At 43.4% G+C, this 25,190-nt stretch overlaps 1 protein-coding gene across 9 annotated transcripts in view; it reads right to left on the bottom strand.

Moving 5' to 3' along the window:
• TNIK (TRAF2 and NCK interacting kinase) overlaps nt 1-25,190 on the bottom strand; it is a 349,351-nt gene that overhangs the window by 94,227 nt on the left and 229,934 nt on the right. For all 9 annotated transcript variants that reach the window (XM_070406798.1, XM_070406799.1, XM_070406800.1 and 6 more), the window contains exons 8-12: nt 18,240-18,294; nt 16,253-16,331; nt 10,759-10,934; nt 6,025-6,091; nt 559-763 (exon numbers count right to left, since the gene is read on the bottom strand). In XM_070406798.1, the coding sequence (XP_070262899.1) occupies nt 559-763; nt 6,025-6,091; nt 10,759-10,934; nt 16,253-16,331; nt 18,240-18,294 (582 nt within the window). The remainder of the gene's footprint in view (nt 1-558; nt 764-6,024; nt 6,092-10,758; nt 10,935-16,252; nt 16,332-18,239; nt 18,295-25,190) is intronic.

Genomic DNA, 25,190 nt, shown 5'->3' with positions numbered 1-25,190 from the left:
CAGGGATAAAAGGGACAAAATCCCCTGTCCTCAGGGGCTTAAAGCCCAGTGGAAAGAGACAGACAGATGAAAATACTTACAGAGAATGTGTAAAGGTGATAGGAGATGTAAAGATAAGAAAGCAGGGAAGACAAGGACATGCCAGAGAGAGGAGTGTGATTTTAAGTAAGGTGGTCAAGGAGGCCTCACTGAGGAGGTCATCTTTTATTTTTAAATATATTTTTATTGATTTCAGAGAGGAAGGGAGAGGGAGAGAGAGAAACATCAGTGATGAGAGAGAATCATCGATTGGCTGCCTCCTGCACGCCCTCTACTGGGGATTGAGCCCACAACCTGTGGATGTGCCCTGACCAGGAATCGAACCAGTGACCTCTTGGTTCATAGGTTGAGCTCAACCAGTGAGCCACACCGGCTAGGCAAGAAGGTGATATCTGAAGGTGTGTGTGCTCCAAACAGGCTAGGCCTGACCTCAGGATGGGATCTGGGCCCACACTGGATACCCAGGGAGTGACCCCAGCCAAGAGACGTGGAGTGCAAAGGCAGCCGGAGCATGCTCACCTCCTCCAGCCGCCGCCGCTGCTCCTTCTGCTCCTCTATGCGCTTCTGGCGCTCAGCCAGCAGCTGCCGCTTGTGCTCCTCATTCTCCCGCTGCTGCTGCTCCAGCTGCTGCCTCCGCAGGGCCTCAGACCGCTCCTTGTTGGCCAGCTGCAGCCGCAGGAAGTCCCGCCGCAGGGTTGACTCTCCTGGCAGGTTCAGAATGGAGCTGTGGGCAGGACAGAGACATCAGGATCCCACATGGGGCAAGAGCAACTGCTACCATGGGTCTTGGGGGAAGAGTTCAGGGCAAATAAATCACCCATCTAAAGGAGCCACTTGCTCAAGCTCAGGCTCTTAGGTCCTCCATTAAGTATATTACTCACCCCCAAAAGAAACAGAGTCAAAGTAAGAGACTGGTGTCTGGACTCCCTTTCAGTTGACTACTGCATACACATGCTGTCACCCTCCCTGGAGGGATGTCACATTCCTAGAGGCCACACCGCTCTCACCCTTGTGACATGGCAAAGATCTCTTTCTAAAGTCTTTAGTGTGTGTGCAAGCCCTGAACCCCAGACCAGCTTATTTTTGTTTAAGAAAGGCAAGAACAAAGCCAGAAAATAAAAATTAATAGGGAGCTGAGGGAACCTACTCTCCTTAGAGGAGTACAGGTCACCCTCACTCACATCACCTCCTTGACTTCTGTACCAAACCTCAGGAGGCAAAGGGCAGGCTGCTCACGTGAAGATGTGAAGAAGATGTGATGAGCCAGGGAGGGGAAGTGTGGAGCCAAGGTCGACAGAGCAGGACTTGAACCCAAGTTTGCCAAGTCCGAGGGTTCAGGACTTGTCTTGTGCGCCATCCCTCCACCCCCCTAGTTAAAGTGAAGTTAAGTGGTTTGGTTCTGGCCACATGCAACTGGGACTTCAACCAGCTCACTGACCCTAGATTCCCTTTAAGAACTATGAGCCTCAATCCTCCTCACTTGGAAAATGGCCATTAGGCACATGCGTGTGCATGTATGTGTTTGTATGTGCATGTGGCAGAGAGAACAAGGGGGCAGAGGAACAAAAAAACACTGGTAATTGAAGGCTGTCCTACTCACCACCCAACTGCATGTGTATAACTCAAAGTCACGGACACAACAGCCTAACAGACAGGTAGAAAATGGCTCCTATCTATACTAATAATAGAGGAATATGCAAATTGGCCAGGACGCCATCATGTAATGACCAATCAGGATGGGGGCAGAGCCATGGTGGAGAGCTCTCAGCTTGCCTGCGCCGGGGTCTGAAGAGAGAGGAAGGGAGAGCAGATAGGCAGTTAGGGTGATCAGGCCAGGAGGGGAAGGCAGATAGGCAGTTAGGGTGATCAGGCCAGGAGGGGAGAGCAGATAGGTAGTTAGGAGGATCAGGCCAGGAGGGGAGAGCAGTTAAGGCCATCAGGGGAGAAATTAGGGGCATCAGGCAGGCAGGCAGGTGAGCGGTTAGAAGCCAGTGGTTCCGGATTGCGAGAGGGATCCCGGATTGGAGAGGATGCAGGCTAGGCTGAGGGACCCTCCTCCACTATGCACCAATTTTGTGCACTGGGCCTCTAGTTTGTTCATACAAACCTAGCTTTTTTAATCTTTCTGGCAGCTCTCATTTGAAATAAATACATTAAATAATTATTGAGTGCCTACTACACAGCAGGCTCTAGTGCAGGGGTGGGCAAACTTTTTGACTCGAGGGCCACAATGGGTTCTTAAACTGGACCAGAGGGCCGGAACAAAAGCATGGATGGAGTGTTTGTGTGAACTAATATAAATTCAAAGTAAACATCATTACATAAAAGGGTACGGTCTTTTTTTTTTTAGTTTTATTCATTTCAAACGGGCCGGATCCGGCCCTCGGGCCGTAGTTTGCCCACGGCTGCTCTAGTGGATACAGTAGGAGATAACCACATTCTTTCTCTAGAGTTATCTTCTTGTGGGAAAAACTGAAAAATAATTAGGCAGACAGACCAATTACAAATAGCATAATTTCAGGTATTGATCAGATCTATAGTAGATAAAGTGTTAATAGTTTATGAGTGACAATGGCAAGGGTGCTGGGGTAAAGATTAGGGTTCTGCTTTGGATAGGGTGATTAGGGAAGACCTCTCCAAGAAGGTGACAGTTGAGCTAAGACTCAAATAATGAAGAGTCAGTCATAAGAAGAGGTAGGGAAGAATCCTTCAGGCAGAAGGAAAAACAAGTACAGCTGAGCCCTGAATAACATGGGGGTTAGGGGTGCTCACCACTTCCTTGTGCAGTAGAAAATCTGTGTATAACTTTGGACTCCCCCAAAACTTAGTTATCACTCAATATCCATCGGGTATTGGTTCTAAGACACCCACCCCATCCCCTTGCAGATACCAAAATCCAAGGATGGTCAAGACCCCTGTATAAATGGCATATATCAATGCACATAATCAGCCTTATGTATCTGAGGGCCTGGGCAGCTCAAAACCGTGTTAAGGGTCAGCTGTATAGAGGTCTGTGGTGGGGACAGGTGTGGCCTCTTCAAGTAACTGAGCTCCAGCTGGTCTTTCCAAGAGCAGAGGGTGCTGGGGGCTAATTCCAGCAGGTCATAAATGCAAGAAGTTCATCAAAAGGTTGGTGGACCGCCCTAACCGGTTTGGCTCAGTGGATAGAGCGTTGGCTTGTGGACTGAAAGGTCACAGGTTCGATTCCGGTCAAGGGTATGTACCTTGATTGCAGGCACATCCCCAGTGGGGGGGTGTGCAGGAGGCAGCTGATCGATGTTTCTCTCTCATCGATGTTTCTAACTCTCTATCCCTCTCCCTTCCTCTCTATAAAAAAAATCAATAAAATATATTTTTAAAAAAAGGTTGGTGGACCTTGAGGCTTCAGCAGGGCTGAAGATACATACTGCCTGCTGGAATAGCTGAAAGCATTTCCCCAAACCTGAACATCTGCATATATTATTGCCTGCTGCCTGACAGCCGAAGGCAGTTCCCCCAACCTGACAATGCCTACTGTATACCAAACCTTACCTTTGATATGTATACCTGCTTTGCTTTAGGGCAATTTGTGTTAATAAAAATCTAGGGGTCCAGAGATTCAGAGAACTTGGTTACTGAAGCTAGGTCTCCTCTGACTCCCCAAAATGCCTTCCAAATTCATATTTCATGTCTAATCTCTTTATTAAATTACTCGCAGCCCCTTTTCCAAATTCCTGAGCCCTTCTGGATGCTGAGAAACACCCCAGCAAGAGGGAAGGATAGGGAGAGTGGTAGAGGAGGTCAGAGAGACAGGGCAGTGAGGACAGAGCCACACAAGGAAAGATTAAGCAGGAGAGTAATATGATCTGATTTGTTTGGCTGCTGAATGGACGACAGTCTGCAGGGGGTAGGAGGACAAGCAAGGCCACCAGCTGGGCTGCTACTGAAGTGGCTCTGGGGTGGAGACTTCAGGGCGGGAGTGGCAGGGATGGAAGTTGGGAGAATCATTTGGAACAGAGTTCATGAAATCTGTTGATGGATCTAATGTGTGGATTGAAGGATGACTTGCAAGTTTGGTCTTGGCACCTGGGCAATGGTGGTGAGAACAACTGAGATGGAGAATGCTGGTGGGAGGAGACGCTTTGGTGGCAGCTGATGAGGTGATCATTCTATTCTGGAGATTGGATAGCATGCTATGTGAGATACTGCCAGAAAATGACATAAAAAGCCTTTGTTTGTGACATTCCAGATAAGAGACAGTGCTTGGATTCTACTACCAATCCTCCCCTAAAATGCACAGCCTTTGTGTAGAACTCTAAAGCAAAGCCCAAACGACAATCCTTATCTACGCAGGCCACCTGCTCTGTGCAAAGGCAGGGGGCCTTCTGAACCCTCACGTGCACACGAGGATGCTGGGTCAATGTCAGGTGATCTGAGCGGCATTACTGACTCCATCATGAACTCGGTGTGTGACCAGGTTGCCACCCTTGGACTGTTACCTCATTTCTAAAATGAGATAACCACTGTCTCTTTCTACTTTTCAGGATTTCATGAAGATTATTAATTAGATGTGTCCATAAAACAGGACTTGGAACCTAGTCTTCAGTGTGATATAATGACATGTTACAATTATAGAAATGGCAAGGCATGGCTAGATTGGCTTCCTAAGTGACTGCTAACATGCAGTTTAGCAAGCATTAGTTAAAAAGGCTTTTTCAGATCTCTAGAGAGTGATCAGAATGATTGACACGGCCGCCTGGGCGAGCTTTGGAAAATAGTGTACAACTTCTCTGAAAGCAGGGCATTTGGTCCTTGGCTTCACAAGAATGATCATTTACCATGTCACTACTTGACAGTCATCATCTCAATGCAGCTAAGCTAGGGGTGGCCAGGATGTTAAGTACCAGCTGGAAGGAAAGAATTATCTTTCAGTCTTTGACCTTGAGAAGTCCTGTGGTGTGAAACAGAGAAAAACCGGGTGGCCCAGCAAGCTCAGTCCCACCTGCCCTGTTCTGGGTATTTTGGCAATAATCCAGCTTGGTAGGTCTGAGTTAGCTCCGAAAAGGAACCCACCAGCTCATCCTAGTAGTGAATGAACTGGCCCCTTCCTTGGTCAAGAAGCTCCGCCTCCACAGTATGGGAACTTCTCCTTCTTCGGGAGCACAGGGTTCTCCTCCTGGGATGGCTAATGAATGAAGACCCACACATCCCAGTGATGTTTCTACTTGTGCATTTTCCCCATTTAATCTCACCTCACATGAACAGTGTGCCCACCATGATATGTGTAACTGTGCCCTGGGCTCACCGAACTGCCGCCAGCTGAATTCTCTCACGAAGGAGAGATCCTGGCAGCGTGAGCACACTGGCATTAATTATTTATAAACACAGACTAGAAGAAAGTTGGAATCAAAGTCAAGTGAAATTCAAAATGTAGAGATGATAATAATTAAGCAGCACTTGATTCTGGGGTCTGACACATGACAACAGGAGTGGGCATGAAAGTCTCTATTTAGGGTTCACCTCTAGAGTGTAATTTGATTTTCTGGAAATTGTTTCCTCTTGGATTAGGCTGCGGTGAAAATGCCGAGGCGTGTGACAAGAACAGTGGCTGTCCAAATGGGCTTCTCAAAGGTATGAATTGAATGACTCACGTTCAAAAATACCACTTAGGTCTCCAGAAAGATGTAGTTTTAGGTACTTTTAGTTCTGTATCACCCAGATAATTGCCTGCTGCCCATTCTACACATTACAGATGTGAAGAAACAAGGCCTTAGAATAGGGACCATAAATCTTGGGGAACAAGGTAAAGAATATGCTGATTTCCACATTTCCATGAATCTGCCTAGGGAAATTTTCCCAAATGAATGAGCATGTTTATAGGCAATAAATTAAAGAAGACCATCATGCTGGGATTCTTAAAAAAATGAACCTATAAATCAATAGGAAGTGAGTCACAAGCACAATTCAGAATGTGGAAATGAGAAGACGTGGCTCTTCCGCTCCTACCTGGGCTCTCCTGAGTCATTCTCCTCCTCTTCTTCCTCACTTCCACTGTACTCATACTCTGTCTCATCTAAAGAGAGACACACAGAAGGTTAGTGCATAAAAAGGAAACTTAGCCCTGTGAAGCCCAACCTCCTCATTTCATATATAAATGAACTGAGGTCCAAAGAGTTGTCATTAATGCTGAGCTGGGACAGGCTCCAGACACCCTGACTTGAGCTCCAAAAGTTCCCATTAGCTGCATCCAAGTACATGGAATCAACCACATCCAAGCCTGTCCCACCTGACTCTAGATCGCTGTCTCCAATTCCCGGTGCTCATACAAAGGCGAAGACAAGGAATTGGAAAATCACCTTTCAGTTTGTGTTGACGCACAGGATAGAACCACCTAAATGAATCTTTCATTGGCCCAGTTAACTTATTGTCAGTTTTAATAATTTTTCAAGTAGGAATTTTAATATGACTCATATGGACTCACAAATTGCTTTTAGATATCATGATAAATACCAGAAAGAGACATTTGGCAGTATGTGCTAGTTAAATGTGTTTTGATTGACCCTCTGGGGACATCCATTTAATTCAATTATATGTTAGGTTAACATGCAATAATGATTGAGACTGAGTCTTTGCTTTGCAGGAGATCAAAATTTAATGGACAAGATGGATAAATAAGTAATCAGAGTCCCTGTGACTATAAAGAAAGGGAACTAATCTTTGTTGGGTATCTCCCATGCCACTCACCATACTTGATACTTTACCGACGTTCTCCTATTTATTTCTCATAACAATCCTTCAACATAATACCCACTTTTCAAGTGAAGACACTGAGATTATAAGAGGTTAAGAAATTTGACCAGTGTCATCTCATTAATAAATCTGGGATTTGGATTTAGAATTCAATACAAACCTTTTCCAATTTTAAAACTAGTGTTCTTTCCAACATATTATGTGCTAAATAGAAGTACATAAAAATAGCAATACGATATCAGAGAAAGGATCAGCCGAGTCCACTGGTCATGATGGGGACATGAAATCTTTGGGGAGGAAATGAGGTGGGCCTTGGAAGGTCAGTGGGCCTTTTCCAGGCAGATGGTAGCTGAAAGTGGTGAAAAAGGGCATTCTAAGCAACATAACCAACTGACAGTATTACAATGCATGGCATATTCAGGAAACAATGACATGAGTGGTGAGATGTCTGGGTATGAGAAAAGCAGATGGAGTGAGAAAGGCCAGCAGGTCTGATATATATAAGGCTTGCTGATCCTAATATAAACCATGCTGAGAACTCTTCTGCGGGTTGCTTTTGATTTTAAGCAAGGAAGGGTAGTGTCACATTACTATTATCCTTTCATAGCTGTGGGTTAGTAATTACCACTTGGAAAATATTTGTGTACCCCTAAAGGAACTAAAACTGCAATTTGGTTATGTTACCACCAGGGGCATGCTGAGGACTATAGCATCCTATATAATAAAAGGGTAATATGCAAATTGACCCTAACAGCAGAACGACAGGTTGCTATGATGCACACTGACCACCAGGGGGCAGACACTCAATGCAGGAGCTGCCCCCTGGTGGTCAGTGCGCTTCCACAGGGGAGCGCCGCTCAGCCAGAAGCCAGCTCATGGCTGGCCAGCGCAGCAGCGGTGGCAGGAGCAGGCCTAAGCCATTAGTTGGACATCCCCCGAGGGCTCCTGGGCTGCCAGAGGGATGTCTGACTGCCAACTGAGGCCCGATCCACCAGGGAATGGGCCTAAGCCAGCAGGTGGACATCCCCTGAGAGGTCCCGGACTGCGAGAGGGCACAGGCGGGCTGAGGGACCCCCCACCCCCCCCCCACCCCACTCCGAGTGCATAGATTTTCGTGTACCGGGCCTTTAGTTTCATCATAAACTTGAACACACTTTGCTTTCCATACTATTTAGCCATTAAAGGGATAATTAAATGAAGCTGAAAGTGTGATGACTTCAAGCATATTTTCTAAAATCACAAGTTAGCTTCATATATTTAGGCTACTTACATAGAGAACTTTCATTAAGTGTTTCAATATTCTACATTAAAAGTTTAATATTCCCAACTTTCAAGAAACAGAGTTCAAAGTAAAATACAGAAAATTTATCTATTAAAGGTAATTATAGCAAGGAAAAAAGCACCCAATTAATCCAATTATTTTTACTCTCTAGGGTAAAACCTTCATTTATCAGGCTTCTTAATTGTAATACTTCTCCAGAATCTGGTTTGATTGCTTTTATAACACTGGCTTAAATTAGCATGTATCAACATATTTTAAGGAAAAAATAATATCAGGCAAAAATATCATAAAGCAATGAACATTAAAATTGTTTGATTCACCCAGCTGGAGAGGATCAGTTAGTTGAGCATCATTCTGTGCACCAAAAGGTTGCCGGTTCAATTCTCAGTCAGGGCACATGCCTGAGTTGTGGGTTTGATCGCTGGTTGGGGCACGTACAGAAGGCAACCTATTGATGTTTCTCTCTCACATAGATGTCTCTCTCTCCTTTCCTCCCTTCAATAATAAATATAAAATGAAATAAAATAAAAAAGTATTAGATTCTATGGTGGTTACCAAAGGGGTAGGGGAGTCAGGGAAGGTAGAAGAGGGTAAAGGGGTCAAATATATGATACTAGAAGGAGACTTGAGTATACCTACTACCAGAACTCTTCTCTTCTACTTTGCAAAGAAGGAACACATTAAAAATAGTCTTTTTTCATGGGATAGAGAGTTCTGATTCACATTCCAGAGTTTATATCAACAAAATGTGAAGACAACCCAAGACACACACTTTATCCATCCTTACAGGTCAGAGAGTTCTCAGAAAGTAATCCTGGATGGTACTGAAAAATTATTGGTCCATAAAGAATCATGTACATAAGAATAGCTAATCTTTATCAAGTATGTCTATGTGCCAGGCATTGTATGAAGCGATTTACACGTACCATCACATTTAATCTTTGCAACAATGCCAGGCAACACTAATTATTGTAATAAACCCAGTTCTATTTTAAAGATTAGAAAACTGGGGGAAGTTCACATAACTATCAAAGAGTAGAGCTAGAATCTGAACTTAATATTTGAGTCTGAAAACAAAATTCTGAGCACTTAACCTACTTTATGTACCCACAGTAAAAGAAATTTCCTTTTTCAGAGAAGGTGGCCTTGAATGGTTGCATGTCTGACATACCACCCTAAAATATTTCCTTTAAATTTTTGACTTCACCGAGTGGCCTAAGACCACAATTAATAAGTAAACAGTTGAAAAAAAATCAGTCCTTTTTGACTATCACTTACCTATTTCTTTTCATGCCTAGTTCCTCCAGCTTGGGTTGCCCTGCCCCCAGCTCCTTGGTTCTGATTGACACCTTGTCCTTCTCCATCACAAACAACTGGAGGTGGACCTCCTTTTTGGCTGAGCCTCATAACCTCCTGCTCTGAACCTAACCTGATCACACATTTTCCTGAGTCTCTGACTGGCAGCAAAAAAGGATCTCTTCTCTCGAACCTTCACGAGGATTTCTCCTCCTCTCCAAGCAAGCCCTCTGCTGATCTTTCCTCTGCCTAATCTTGACTCCTACACTGCTCAGCATCCCACTCCCTAGGTCCCTGCTCATACCTTGCCACATTAGATATTAACTTCAGAGAAGAAGGAAAACCAAATAAAAAGAGAGCAACCCTGTCCTATGCTGCCCATCACCTTCACTAGTCCTTCTGGATTGTGAAGAACAAAAGAGAGAGGTGGAGAGTATCGAGGCGAGGAAAAGCGTATCACTAAGTTCCTCCCATCCCCATCCCTGGCCTGCCTCTCTATTCTCCACTCCCTGCACACTCAGTGCTCACCTTGCCAGCTCTTCTATATGGCTTCCTTACTGCGACTTCACTGCCAGCGTCCCCCTTTTCCTCCCCCCACTCCCAGGGAGAACTCACCTGTCTATTCTCTGCATCTCTCCCCTTCATTCCCTACCTCAACCTTCCTATCTCCCAACCCAAGTAGTCATAAAACCTGCCCCAGACCACATGCATGTTTACATTGTTCAGGATGCTAGTTAAGGAATTTTTGAGTCTCTATCCAAACAGTCCTAGGACCTCAAGTTTGGACTGATGTCCTTTCCAATGATGTAGTGAAAAAGCAGTGTGGTATAACAGCCAGAGCCACGAGAGATAAGTTTTTGAATCTATAAATAAAGAAGTGCATTAAATGATCTTCCAGCTTCAAAAGAAAAAAGCCTGGCAATCTCTTTTATATCACTGAGACGATAAGAACATTTATTCTGACTTCCAAATAAGTAAATTAGAAACGAGCCTCAGTGCACAAATTCTTTAAATGTTGAAGACTGCCAGTACTGAAAAATGTCAACTAGATTTTTTAGGTTGTCTGTCTTCTGTAGATCTTTAGTCTTCAAAACATGAATATTCATTTGAATTAAGAAAACCACTTGTCATATTAAACCACTTCATAGTATCACTCAACACGACTCTTTGTTCAGTGCCTGGAAAAGGTGATATTTCTCTCCGTTCTATTCTCTCATGAAAGATTCCATTCAGCAGTCTCACCCCATTGATGCCCACAGGCTGTGATCTCAGAGGCAGCCCCTCACACGAAAGAATAATGCAGAATAATGCAGGCCCATTAGAAATCCCCACAGTCACCTCCAAATACATCAAGAGCGCAGGGCTCACTCCATCTTTTGTTTCCCTTGCTGAAATACAAATGTGCTTCTAACCTTTCTCGCCTCGCTTCTTCTTTGTTCTATCGATATGGTCCTTGAGTTGAATGCGGACCTGTCGTTCGTTAGGTTGGTCTCGTATAAATGGGTGCTTCATCAGCTGCTCTGTCGCTGGTCGCTGGCTGTGATTCTTTACCAAGCAGCTCTCAATAAATGACTGAAATTTTTTTGACCTGCCAGACAAAAGAGATGAACCACAGATTGAAAGATAATCCAAAGAAAGGCAAACTTACATTTTTTGAAATGCTAGAATAAAAAATTAGAAAAAGGAGAATAGGTCCAATCAGCCAACGTGGAGATCAACCCATCACAAAGTAGGTCTAGCCCTTTATTAGGTACAATGGGGTATAAAGGCATCATCACCATCAACACACAATTCATGCCATCTATGGTAGTGATTATATGTGAAAGTGTTTTTTTTTGTTTTTTTTTTGGGCAGTTCATACATAATATCTCACAGAAAACCAACAGGAATCAGAGAAAGCAAGAGCCCATTGGGAATAATAACTGGAAGTTCTATGGGAATGAGAGAACCACAGCTGGGTCTTAAAGAATCAGGAGGAAATCACTCCGGGGAAAGGACAGTTCAGGGAGGTATAAAATCAGCAAAAAACTCCAGTTGGGAGTGAGCACACTATATGTCAGGGGACACTGAGGTGAGATATCTAAATGAGGCAGAAAACGCAAGGTGGAAAAAGTAAAACCAAGGTTGGATAGAGGAGTCCATTTTGTAAAAATGGGCAAGATTCTTCTATGGGAAAGTGAACTTGATCTGGCAAAATTTTTAACTGGTAATTTCAGAGTCACTTTTGAACTTTGCTTTCCAATTAATAAAAACAGGATGTATGTATAAGCTTGTTATCAACCCACGGACTTAGAAACTTCACTTTAAGGGACTAAGTTCATACCCAGAAGCAAATTACCTCCCTTTAGGAAGGCAATATTTCCTCAAAGATAAACCCTCTGCCACAGACACACAGGGGCAGGGGAGCGCTGGTGAGAGGTACCACACCAATGATTAGGGCAGCAGGTCGAAATTAATGGACTTTAGCTATGATTCACGAGCGGAAGTTCCAAGAATTTCCAGCATGATAAATAATTAAGCTCATGACTCTATAGCATGCCTGTCCAAGGTGTTCCATTGCTAATACGGCACCTGAGACCTTAGCAGAACCCTGGTCACCCTACTCACCCTCCCCACCCTGCTCAGAGCTGGAGGGAACCCATTTTGTGCTCTCTGTCGCCCTCTTGTGAAGCACTGTGGCCTTATAGGAGCGCATTCCAGGAGCAAGCCTTTCCCAAGTTGCCCAGAGGGCCCTCGGGGTGTGTGTGTGTGTGTGTGTGTGTGTGTGTGTTGTATTTACTTAAGACCTTGACACCACACAGAACATAATGGTGAGCGTGTTCCTCAAGATTCAAATGTGAGAGGACCTTCGCATATGCACCACTTAAGTCCTGCCCAGGTCAAAGCAGTTTCTCACCTTTCCCCATGTTTTGAAAGTGCTGAATTATTGATATTTTTCCTCCCTAAATTTCTAAACTATGCCCAAGCTTTTAAAACATTTTATAAAAGTAAAGGTAACCTGCTATGCTTGGGGTCAACTCGGGATGAATCAGGACTGGACTATAAATCATGATAACAGGATGGACACTCTATGTACCCTGTCGGTCCTCCAGCCCATACCTGCTTCCTCCACACTGGAAATCCTGTGTTTGGATGTGCTTGAGTCATATTTGTCTCATGAGCACACTACCTGCTCTGACATGTTTGATAAACAAATGATGCACAGATGGTTACCGGACAAGACCTGCCCTAGGGCTACCTTCAAATCTGTGTTCATGAGAGACAAAAAGGGGGGGCTTGGAGAGTAGATATTGTTTTATTATGCTGTCTTTCTCAGGTCCATCAGGTAAATCTGTGGAGGCACAAATGTGATTATCACCTAAGGAGAGACCTTGTAAAAAAACCACCCCATAATGAATTAATGGACTCTCCTAAGGAACCAACTGAAGAGAATGAGGTTAACCTGCATAAAGAAATAAACTCCACACGAAGCTTCTCTAGGTAGAAAATCAATATTAGGAAGATGAAAACAAAACAGACAGAAAGCTATTAAATATTCACAAAGAATGCAAATGGCAGTTCTCTTTTTCCTGCTTTCAACTAGAAGGAAGTGCTCATTTCTCACAAAGTGATCAGCTATTAATTAGAGGATGATAAATACAAGAAATCACACCCAATTTAAAAATGAGATCCAGACTTAATAGACTGTCCATGCCATTCCCTAGTACTGACACCTCAGAAAACTCAGAGAAATCTCCAGGATGAGAATGTGTTGAAGATGTTTAATGGAACCAGCCTAGTTCAGGGTCATTTCTCCAGACTCTCTCCCAGTGGGAAAGAACCTCAAGAGATATTCAAGTGAACAACTTTGGGTCCCAAGGGTGGGCCAAGATGCAGAACCACAAAGCTAGCAACGTGTCCCGCATCTTCTTCAGATGTACTGTGTTTGAAGAGAAAATAATGCTTACTTACAAGTCTTCAAAGAAAGCTTCATCGTCTCTTATTTAAGTTAGTGTGACCAAAGAATCAATATACTTAATTACACATTTAATTAAAACTAAAAACACCACCTATGTTGAACACTACCTGGCTATTTGCTGAGTGGTCTTAAGGGTTTAAAGTACACTTATATAATTTTATTGTTAGAATCTCTGCTGCCAGTAATTTAGTTCTGTCTTTTTTTAATGCCTAAGATTAGTATACTAATTTCCCAAGGGTTGGCATGGAGAGATAAATGTTAATGATTGGTGCTTATAGTCTGAGCCACGAGTTCTTATAATAGCAGTGTCACTGAACACTTTATCCTACCAGGTTTTTCCTGTTTATATATTAAATTGTGTTAAAGGAATTAAAAATGCCCAAAAGATGATTACATTAATCATTACAACCAGCCAGGCTAAAAGTTTTTGGTAATCATAGGACTGACTCCCTACATGCAATTTGACCTCTAAAATTTGTATTTCCCAGAACTATCCTTTTTTTTCTCCATCACTTCCTATGTGACTTTGGGCAAATTATACAACATCTCTGTGCCTCAGTTTCCCTGGCTGCAAATAGGGAGATTAAGTACTTATCTTAAAAGACTGTTGTGATAACTAAATGAGTTAATTCGTACAAAATACTTACAACAGTGCCTATCACATGTAAGTGCATGTATCAACATACATAAATGCTGTAGATATGTTTGCTAATATTTCTGAAATATAGTGTGCAGCTGCTCAAAGAAAACCCACTTGTCGGCTGTGGGAAGCTGGAAACGGCTGTCCAGTGGCAGGGCAGGGAGAGAAGAAGGACAGGGTGAGTGGAACCCACTGTATACAGCAGGCTGGGTGTGAAGGACAAGCAGAAACCTGGCAGGAGGCCCCGTAGTGCCACTGCCGCTTCCAGGGGACAGAACTGAGTTGCCTCCTCCCCCGGGAGTCTGTTCCAGGGAGAAAGGAGGAAGCAGGGCCTGAGCACAGGGGGATCACATGCTGTGCCCGTGCCCAATGGAAGGCTGTTGCTGGGGAGAGAATGGTCTCACATCACAGTGACCCTCGGAGAGAGAAGCAGGAGGGGAGGATGCTCTGCCTCCTCGTTACCAATAGCAACTCTCCCTCTCTCTTCCTGCAGCCTTGGCAACTCCAGGGCTGCCGGCCCTTCTGGCGGTCTCCTTCCCTTCCTTGGTGCAGTGTGCCTGTCTCTACTCCGCCCGGGTGGCTGTGACATTCCTGGGTGACTGATATTGATCAAGACTGTTCTCTGAATAGTGGAGGGTGGAACTGTGGGTGGGTGAGAAACAGGAGGGGCTCCGGGCAAGGGCCTGATCATGAAGTGGCATGAGAGGGGGCAGAGGGTCTGTCCCTCATGCTCTAACTGCCCAGAAAAGGACAGGTGCTCACAGGTGGTCCAGGAATTGACTCCTGTACAAGGGGAATCAGAGGTTCAGGAATACACCACCAGGGAGGATACCACAGCCACAGGGGTAAAGGAGGGAGTGATGCATTTTTGTTACAGACTGATAAAGCACAAAGACCCTCACATAAGCACATGTCAGAAGTCCAACCACCCTGTGAAACTCTGTTTCCCAAACTTCACTACTAATAATTTGCACCATTATAATCCCATACTAGAATCCACTTAGTATTTTGCTTTAAGTCACTTTTTTATGTGAATAAGTTTATTAAATGGCAAGGTTATATCACTACCCCAAATAAGAAGCTGGTATCACCTGTCATAAGAGAAAGCAATAGAAAAAACCCAAATTATAAATGTTCATGTACAGACCTATGAAATCATCTCACATACCACCAGGTGTGTGTATGCACTTAGAGAATTATTGTCTTAAAATGTAGAAGAAAAGTCAGCCAATCTAACGGGCTGACTCTCTGAACTATCACCCACTCTGAGCTGTGCTGCCAGAAGAGATATTACTTGGGTTTGACTACCCATTTTACAAATATTTTTTTAATTTTAATTTTTAAATATTTTTTTTTATTGATTTCAAAGAGGAAGAGAGAGGGAGACAGAAACATCAATGATGAGAGAGAATCATAGCTGGGCTGCCTCCTGCATCCCCCACACTGGGAATCAAACCCACAACCTGGATATGTGCCCTGACCTGGAATCGAACTGTGACCTCCAAGTTCATAGGTCGATGCTCAACTGCTGAGCCATGCTGGCTGGGCTTGACTACCCATTTTAGCTAAGAGCTCTTTACCTTAAATGTGTGGGGATAAAGACCTGCTATGCAAATCAATAGTATCCCCTTTCCCACAAGGATGCATTCTGAGACCACCAGCAGATGCCTGAAACTACGGTTAGTATAGAACACTATATATACTATGTTCTTACTTACACATAAATACATACATACATACATACCTATGATAAAGTTTAACTTATAAATTAGGTACAGTAAGAGATCAACAACAATAACTAAAAATGAAATAGAACAATTATAATAATAACTGCAATGAAAGATATGTGACTGTGTGTCTCTCTTTTTAAATATTTTACTGTAATGCAGTCACTTTTCTTCTTGTGATGATGTGAGATGACATGATGCCTACGAGATGAGATGAAGTGGGGTGAAAGACGAGGCATTGTGTTGCAGCGTTAGACTATGGAGGATCACCTGCTCTGGGTGATCATGGATCGTGGAGTCATGATGATGTCCACGGTTGGGGAAATAAAATACTTCTGGACAGCATTTGACTGTGGGTAACTGAAATCTCAGAAAGTAAATCCATGGATAAGGGGGAGGGGGAGCTACTACTCAATATGTATTTTAGGAGGAATGATCCATATGTAAATTCACTCACCAAGTCTTAGTGTGTATAGTCTAATCATGTTAGCAGGAGATAAGTATTGGAGTTAATCCCCCCAAAAAATTATCACAGAAAAGCCCTGCCCTTGGATCTGTAAAACACTGAAGACCAAACTCACCACTTCTTAGATTTCAGCCGCGGTGCGGGGTTCCGGGGGATGAGGAAGAGGGCTCGCATCGGGTGCATGTCGCAGAGAGCTGCAAGAGACCAAACAAGGGCCAGCTCCAGTCAGGAGGCCAAACGCACGCCAAGCTCATCCTGGCTGTGCAGCCAATGCCGCCACATGGCTCCCGAGGGCACGCATGACCAGTGAGCAGAGGCAAGAGATCACACAGCCTCCATCTGGTGAGCACTTAGAGCTGATGGCTAACTACAAGCCTCATAAAACACAACACATTTCAGCTAGAGAGTAACATTTCTACTTTGACTTTATATTTAAGAAAACAAAGTTAAAGGGTCCACAACCTTCCCTTTATTATAAATAACCATCTAAGATTCAAAGTAAACAACGTCAAGGTAACAACATCAAGGGAAATGAAGTTATTTAATGAGTAAAACCTTAAGTGTCAAAACAAAGGATTTTTTATAATCCATGGTCTTTTTCTTACACACTGAAGGTTCATCCAAATACAATGTTATCTACATAGATTTTTGGAGTATAAAACACTAGACCAGACACCTTTCCCTCTGTATTTCCAAATATCCTAAATGGCTTTTCAGGGTTTATGATGGTTTTTTGTTCATTTCATTTCCTGGCCCCAGGAAGCCCACAGGATTAAGGCAAATGAAGTCTGGCAGGACAATTATAAAAATATCTCAACTTGTAAACATGACATTATTGTTTATAGTGAAAGCACTCAAACGTTCTTATTTTAAGTACAATATTTCACTAGTTTACTTTTCAAACATCTGGGAGTATCTTTTCCTTTGTGCTTAGAATAAGAATATATTCTCCCCCAAAGCTAACGAATTCTGTGGGTTGAAGCTTATTTTTAGCCCTTTCAATTACTTAGCAAGAGTGACAATATGGTTTTGAGACTGTAATATATTATTTTTATGATTCATAAATCCTTTTAGCATTGTGGATGAGGGGAAGTTGTCCACAAAGACTCCAAATCAATCAAGCTACAGATAAATTCTATCAACTCTAGGGTGATGACTTGAAGGTAAAAAGAACCACATGCACATAACAACCTGTCATGCAACTAGGGGCCTCTGAGAAGCAGCCACCAAGGTGTTATTAAATGTGAGAGGGGGCAATTTCTGCCTCAAAGGAAACAGGGAGGGAGCTGGGGAAGGCTGAGGGAGTCACCAGATTGCTGTGCACATCTGATTGGCTGAAGGTGAGAGGGAGAAAAGTAGGCAGAAGTGTGCTACAATCTAAGGAACCCAAGGAATAAAATGGAGGAGTGAAAGTTACCTACAAAGGAATGCTGTGTCTTCCTGAAAACGGTCTGCCTTAGAGCCCCGCCATGCTCATCCCTGATGGGGAGTGGCCCTTGGGAGGCACAGCCTCAGTGCATGGCAGCAGCGAGGCCCTTGGTCAGTTGTGCCTCCTGCATGGGAATCTGTGAGGCACTGCTCATGGCCTGGCAGAGGCTCTCTGCAGTGCATATTCCAGATCTCAAGGAATATTCCAGATCCTGGCCACTCTGCCTGAAATAAGTAGGGAAAGCTAAAAACCTAAACATCAGTATTTTAATAGGAGTGAAAGCAGTCGGGTATCAGTGTTTGTGGAACGCATGCACTGGAAATCAGCGTTGACGTTTGTGAGAGTTTACAGTCTTTGTGGGTTGGTCCCAGTTTTATGGTAAGTGGAGAATAGTTCAAGAATCACCTACACACTGAATCTGCAAAACAAGTAAGTTTCCCCAAAGTTTGCCTCCCCTTTCGTTTTTCCTTTTCCCTCATAAATTCAAGATCCTCACACCACTCGGAAATGAATGGATTTATGGTTGATTTAAGATGACTGCTTTCTAAATACGCAGCGAGAATCCATGCTGGGCTCGGTGTAGCAGAAGTAAAGCTACGTCTGCTGCTGGCACAGAAGCTTCAGTACCTGCAGAGTGGACAGCAACCGATTTCACCCAGAGGAAGATACTTACGGGGAGCACCTTCTGCCATTTCGATCGCGGTGATTCCCAGGGACCACAAGTCACTCTGGAAGAGAAGGAAGCACAGACACAAGCATGAATGCAGTTGTCAAAGGAGAACTTGGTTGCACCTGGTAATTGCTTCAGAACTGTCCGTGGGGAAACCACTCAGTCATCTCTTTACAAACCTATTACAGCTGCAAAGCTTCAAAGTAGTCACAGCCTCATTCAACTTTCACTGACAATGCCTTTCACGGTTTTAAAAATTAATTTGTCATTACTCGGGTGGTGGACCCACACTACAATATACAGATGATGTATGAGAGAACTGTACACCTGAAACCTATATAATTTTATTAACCAATGTCAGCCCAATAAATTCAATAAAAATGAATTTACCACTCAAATGTCTCTCTGGCTTAAACCATATGAAATCGCTGCTATTCGACTGTTTTCCACACTGTCCTATAATTAACTGCACATGTTTGAAGTGTATCATTTGCAAGGTTTGACACATGTATACTCCTGTGAAACCATCACTATAATCAAGAGGAGCAAGAATCATGTGGTTTTGTACTGTGAAATGAGATGCAAATATGAAGGTGGATATTCGGAGGGTTTCCATTCTAAGCTATTACAAATAAAGCTGCTACATTCATTACAAGTCTTTGTACGGACATATACTTTTATTATTTTTTTTAAGAAAACACCCACGTGTGGAATGATATACATCCATACTGCTTAGCCCAAGATCTAGCACACAGTGGCCTCCAGAATATTAATTTCCTCTTCCTCTACTATTAGGTGAGACTGCCTTTGCCTGTTCAATTTAACCTTCTCTAATTTCCCTCTATTTGGTTGTAGCAGACACTGTTTGTTGGCTAACCCAACAGACATTTCCAACCCCCATTTCCTTTGCAGCCTTCATTTATGAGGATAGGAAAGCTAAATGTGTTTGTCCAGACTTCCCTACTGCTAAGGATGACAATTAAGAATGTGGCACTAACTGGTTTGGCTCAGTGGATAGAGTGTCGGCCTGGGGACTGAAGGGTTCCCGGTTCGATTCCAGTCAAGGGCACATGCCTGGGTCATGGGCTCAATCCCCAGTAGGGGGTATGCAAGAGGCAGCCAATCAATGATTCTCTCTCATCATTGATGTTTCTATCTTTCTCTCCCTTCCTCTCTGATATGAATAAAAATATATTTTAAAAAAAGAATGTGACATAGTTGTGGCCAAAGAGACACAGGCAAACATCTTCTGGGAGCTTCTGAGAAAGCTTTTGCTTTTCCTGGAATAAGTGACAAATACAGCCGATGTCTTGACAATTCTTCCCCATGTCTTCGTGCCTTGAAGAAAAGCATGCTCTTCGAGCTACAGCATCTGTCTTACAAACATGTGGCAATAAGTCAACAAACTAATGATGTCAGGACAGAAAGGTAGCAGCCTGGGTTTTAAAGACAGCAAGGAGGCCCCACACCAACTCTGAACTGCCTGCCTTTAAACTTCTGAAATGTAAGTAAGTATAGCCCAAAGCATTCCTTACTGATAGCGTGCACACAGCAATGATTTGAAGAAGCACATTTTGACAGTAGGGAAATGGAGAGAGGGCCCAGTTGTTACGTGAGCCTGGATTTATCCCGCAGGAAGCAGGAAGGGTCTGTGAAAAGAGATGCTGCCTTTATTCAGTCACAACATCTCAGATTCCCTCTAAGGTGGCTTTGCCCAAGCTCCCAAACAACTCCTTCAAACTGAAGGTCACAGCATCCCGACTCCTGAGCATCCTGTCGGTGACCAGGCCAGAAACGGCTTCTTCTTTAAGCCCTTATTTGATGGCATCATCAGGATCATTTTTTTTTTCTTTTTTGCTGGGGTTCTCTTGTTTTACAAAAAGAACATTTATATTCCTGGCCATATATATACCCAGAGCTGCTTGTAAGCTATGCTTAACTGCCCACGCTAGAGAGCAATAAGCGTCCTTCACAGGGCTTGTGCAAGCCTTTGGGTGCATTAGCAAGTCCCCGAGACACTTCAGAACTTAAATACGGGAGAAAATGTTCCAATTACAACTGGCAAGACAGATCACAGGAGAGGAGAAAGGGAAGAGGGAGGAACAAGATGAGGAGAGTCTGGGAGAGATAAGTTTCCTTCATGGCCATGGTGTGACTCATTTTGGCAGGCGCTCGGTAATTCATTATTTCAGAGGTGCGGTGCCGCCTGGCCTGTGGCATGATTAATAGCCCAGTCTTGTGCGCATTACAAACAGAACAGAGACAAATTCTAGTGCCTCTGAGGAGGCGGAGGCAAGAACACCACTTCCGGCGGGTGGGGGGGCATCTGGCATGCAGGCAACTGGAGCACAAGATAGCGGCAGGCCTTGGGGGTGGGGCTGCCCAACATGTGAAGAAAAGAATACGTTCAGATGGCCGAACCAAGAGCACAAAAAAGAGGCAGTGTGGCACAGGGAAAGAGGCCAGCATGCCCTGAGAGGCAGAGAGAGCCCGTGCTAGACAGCCAGGCTTGGTGACTTGGGCAAGCCACTTAATTCCTCTGTGCCCATTTCCACACCAGTGATGTGAAAAGAACACCTACCACAATGCTGTGCACATAGTGAGTATTTAAAAAATACTGGTGCAGACAGACCCTGAGGACCAGTTATCATTGACTGGCAAATCAACCAGCACATCCGAGTCAGGTAAAGTGGAAACGATGCTGGCTGGGCACTCTATACATCTCTTACTTTACTGACTTAAAAGAAAAGCAAGGCCAACTTGCCCAGTGTGGCTCAGTGGTTGAACATTGATCTATGAATCAGGAGGTCACGGTCCAATTCCCTGTCAGAACACATGCCCGGGTTGCGGACTTGATCCCCACCCCAGTATGGGACATTCAAGAGGCAGCCAATCAACGATTCTCTCTCATCATTGATGTTTCTATCTCTCTTTCCCTCTCCCTTCCTCTCTCTGAAATCAATAAAAATGTATTTAAAAAATAAACAAATAAAAGCAAGGCTAGTTTGTGTGCATGTGGGGGGGGGGGGTACAGGACAGAAAGATATAAAATAAACATTTTAAATTCTCCACCCACACGTCATAGAGCAATGGACTGAGGAAGAATAAGACTCCATTATGTGTACTATACTCTGAGTTGTTCTTTGCACTGAACACGCTATTTTGAGATCTGCCCAACTTCAATATGGACACTGCCTTGTTGCTTAAATGGCTCCATCGTATTCTGCTGGACAGATGTGCTAGTCTATTCAACCAGCTCCCTACTAATGGGCTTTTGGCTGCCAAGAAGTTTCTTTAGTGAGTGGTTGCGTTAAAGCAGTAAGTATAGGGCTATAAATTACTTGACAAATCCCATCCAACCAAATGAAATTCAAATTGAAAAAGTAACAATTTAAACAGCCGAGGAATTTTGCAGTTTTATTAATTTCAAATCTCTTGAATGCTTATTATGAAATGAGAAAGCTTTCATTATTGCCCCACATACTTATCAGGGAAATGAAACCTTTCCTTTTGCTTGAAGTGTTTTGACAGAATTTCTGAAAACAAGAAAGGAGGGCCTCTGGGGGAAAGCGAGCACACCAGGCAAGGAGATTCTGGCGCTCCTCCTCGGAGAGGGGCTATTTTCAGGCAGCACTTACTGTGCCCAGGAGAGATCACACAAAACCAGGCTGCGATAAAAAGCATGAGCTCTTCAGACTACTTTTCTACTCAGGCCCGTATTTTAATGAATTATTGTAGTTTTTAGAAAAAATTAAAGCAGCCTTTAAAGATATCTTAGACAACTCAAAAAGAATCCTACATAATAAAAGCCTAATATGCAAATCGACCGAACAGCAGAACGACCGGTGGAACAACCGGTCACTATGATGCGCACTGACCACCAGGGGGCAGATGCTCAACTCAGGAGCTGCCCCCAGCCTGCAGGCCCCAGGCCAGCCAAGGCTGGTGCCAGCTGGGGGGCCCTCTTGATTGCCCCACCAGTTGCCCCACAGATCAGCCCTGATCGTTGGCCAGGCCTAGGGATCCTAGTACATAATTTCGTGCACCGGGCCTCAAGTACATAATAATAAACCATAAAACAAGTCAAATAATAAAACCAAACTACACTCTTCTCTTTTGCATTCTACCTTTATTTTTGTAAATTTGTCTTTATTGTTGAAAGTAGTACAGATTTCCCACTTTTTCCCCCCATTGATGCCCTCCACCCAGCACCCACCCCTCCTAGGCCTTCATCACCCCATTGTCTGTGTCCATGAGTTATGTAAGTTCTTTAGTTACCTCTTTCCCACCCACCCATCCAGCCCCATCTTCCCTCTGAGGTTTGACAGTCTGTTCCATGCTTCTGTGTCTCTGGATCTATTTTGTTTTGTTCTTTAGATTCCACATATGAATGAGATCATGTGATACGTATCTTTCTCTGACTGGCTTATTTTACTGAGCATAATACTCTCCAGGTCCCTCCCCGATGTCTCAAAAGGTAAGAAATACTTCTTTTTTACTGCTGCATAGTATTCCATGGTGTAAATGTACCACAGCTTTTTAATCCACTCATCTACTTATGTTCTGCCTGTATTTTAAAGGAAGGGTTTTGTGGTAGGGAATCTAACAAAGCTCAGTGGCCTTCAAGTCCTCTTTTATCCTAAACATGTCTCCTAGGCTGAAAGTATCTGTAGTATATGAGTACCCAATAACATCTATTTCAGAGTCTGGGATACACAGCTTGGTTAAGTGGGCTACCAAGCACACAGTACCAAACCCTTGAACTTAGGTGAGCTTACAAGTGAACTTTCTGGTCAAAAACTCCACATACCAATACAAGTTGACTAATTCCTTATACACAGTGGATATTCATTGGATGAATGAATAAATGGTTTTAAAGGTCAAAGTATTGTGCAGTTGTCTCCTGGTGATAAACCATATTCCTAAGAATAGTGCACAGAAGAAAGGATAAGACCTGGTGCCAAAAAAGAAGTAGAAAAATTATTTAAAGAAAGCTTTCTTCTCTGGTCCATGATAAAACTGTGAAGTAGTTGAAATGAATCTTCCAAGAGCCCCCAAACCTTCCTTTCTGCCCCTTCTTCCTTATTGTCACCCTTTTGTCAAGTCCCTTCTTTTACCCGTGACAAGTGACCATTGACGCTTACAGTCTTGCCATGACTTCTTCCTCCTCTGTACAGCCTACACTCATGACACTCCTGACAAACTAACTTACACTAAGGTCTAAATGACTGATATGGGTAAATCTTGTCTCTCATCAGGATTCTTTATTTTTTGATAAAAGACACAGAAATGGCCCTGGCTGGTTTGGCTCAGTGGATAGAGCATCGCCTGCAAATTGAAGGGCCCCGGGTTCGATTCCGGTCAGGGGCATGTACCTTGGTTACGGGCACATCCCCAGTAGGGGGTGTACAGGAGGCAGCTGATCGATGTTTCTCTCTCATTGATGTTTCTAACTCTCTATCCCTCTCTCTCCTCTCTGTAAAAATCAATAAAATATATTTTTAAAAAAGGACACAGAAATGAACCTTCACTTCTTTAATGTCTCAGGATACTTGTATAGTCACATGAACCTTCCCGTTCCTCTGAAGTCGCCATGTGCAGCATGACGTGCCCTGTGGCCACTCAAACACTGGGCTTTGTCTACACTGAGAGTTATTGCATGGACTCCAAATTTTTCACTGTTCCCAAATTACATTCCTTAGCCATCATCTGAGGAAAGAGGACCAAGATACCAGTTTAATTCCAAGCGTTGGCTTGGCTGGAAGAAAGTCCTCTTCTGCTTATTCTACTGAAAACAACTAAATCACAGGGATCTATTTTATATCACGGAACAAAAGTTCACATGCACGATAGCCAGTCATAACACAGCCAGCTACACAGCTAAGCTAAGGGTAGAAGTTTGAGACACTCTAAACCTCCATGGTATATTATAAAGCAGTCTAAAATATCTGTAGCCCAAATGTAGACTAATCAGTACTTGTTTAGTATGACTAAAGTTTAAAGATTTGCTTATAGCCAATTATGATACACATATCTGGTTTGGGACAGATATTTTGTAGTGGCTCCTCTCAAGGGATCTGCAAATTAATTTCTTTAAATGTGCTTATCATCAGCAGTTTAAATAAGTGACATTTATTTTGGCAGGAGATTAATTTTTATCTTGGCTGCTGCTTCCAGACAGATTATTGTCAGGTTATGACAGTGAACTAACCTTGGAAGAAAGAGGAATTTACAGGGGATTATTTTGTTTTCAGACCTTTGAGCTGCATTTCTCCAAAGAGGCCAATAATTTTGTCAATGCTCAGGGACACTGGGTCCCGAAAACAATGCCATGTTTGCATCTTTCTGACCTGCTTTCAATAATAACCCCACATATGGAGAACTAAAAATGTTCTTTAGAAAAGGAATTTTTCACATATACTCTTCAGAGGCTGTTTTGCTGGTAAACTGGAGATTTATATAGGAGAACATCTTCCAGAAGCAGGGTAATACAGGGTGGGGCACAAGTAGGCTCACAGCTGTGAGTACGCAAAAATAATATTATTATTTCTTAACTATTGTATTATTTTCCATATAAACAACTGTAAAACTACTTTTACCCCACCCTGAATATTGGGAAGAACTCTGAACAGAGCGTTGGGGATCTGGGTTCAAGTCCCAACTCTAAGAAGATCACTAACTGAGTGTGAACTTGCACATGCCTCAGCCTCAGTTTCCTCATCTGGAAGATGAGGGTATTTCAAGATGATCACTACAGTCCTTTGGTAAAAAGTCCACGCGCCATGAAACCAGCCTAGGTTTTGCCCATGGTTGTCCTGGGATCTGCACCAAGATGACAGATCATATTTAGCATTTAGAGCCAAGCTTTCATCTCATGAATATCCCTTATTCCTTGTAAAACCAAAGCATACTTTATACGTATAGGGAACTCAGTTAAATATGTAGTGACTAGAT

The sequence above is a fragment of the Myotis yumanensis genome, unplaced genomic scaffold (genome assembly GCF_028538775.1).
Source record: "Myotis yumanensis isolate MYYU_CA2020_CCGP unplaced genomic scaffold, mMyoYum1.0.hap1 SCAF_2, whole genome shotgun sequence".
Classification (NCBI taxonomy): Eukaryota; Metazoa; Chordata; class Mammalia; order Chiroptera; family Vespertilionidae; genus Myotis; species Myotis yumanensis.
Note: the sequence above shows the minus strand (reverse complement) of the source record. Positions and strands in the feature narration are given on the sequence as shown.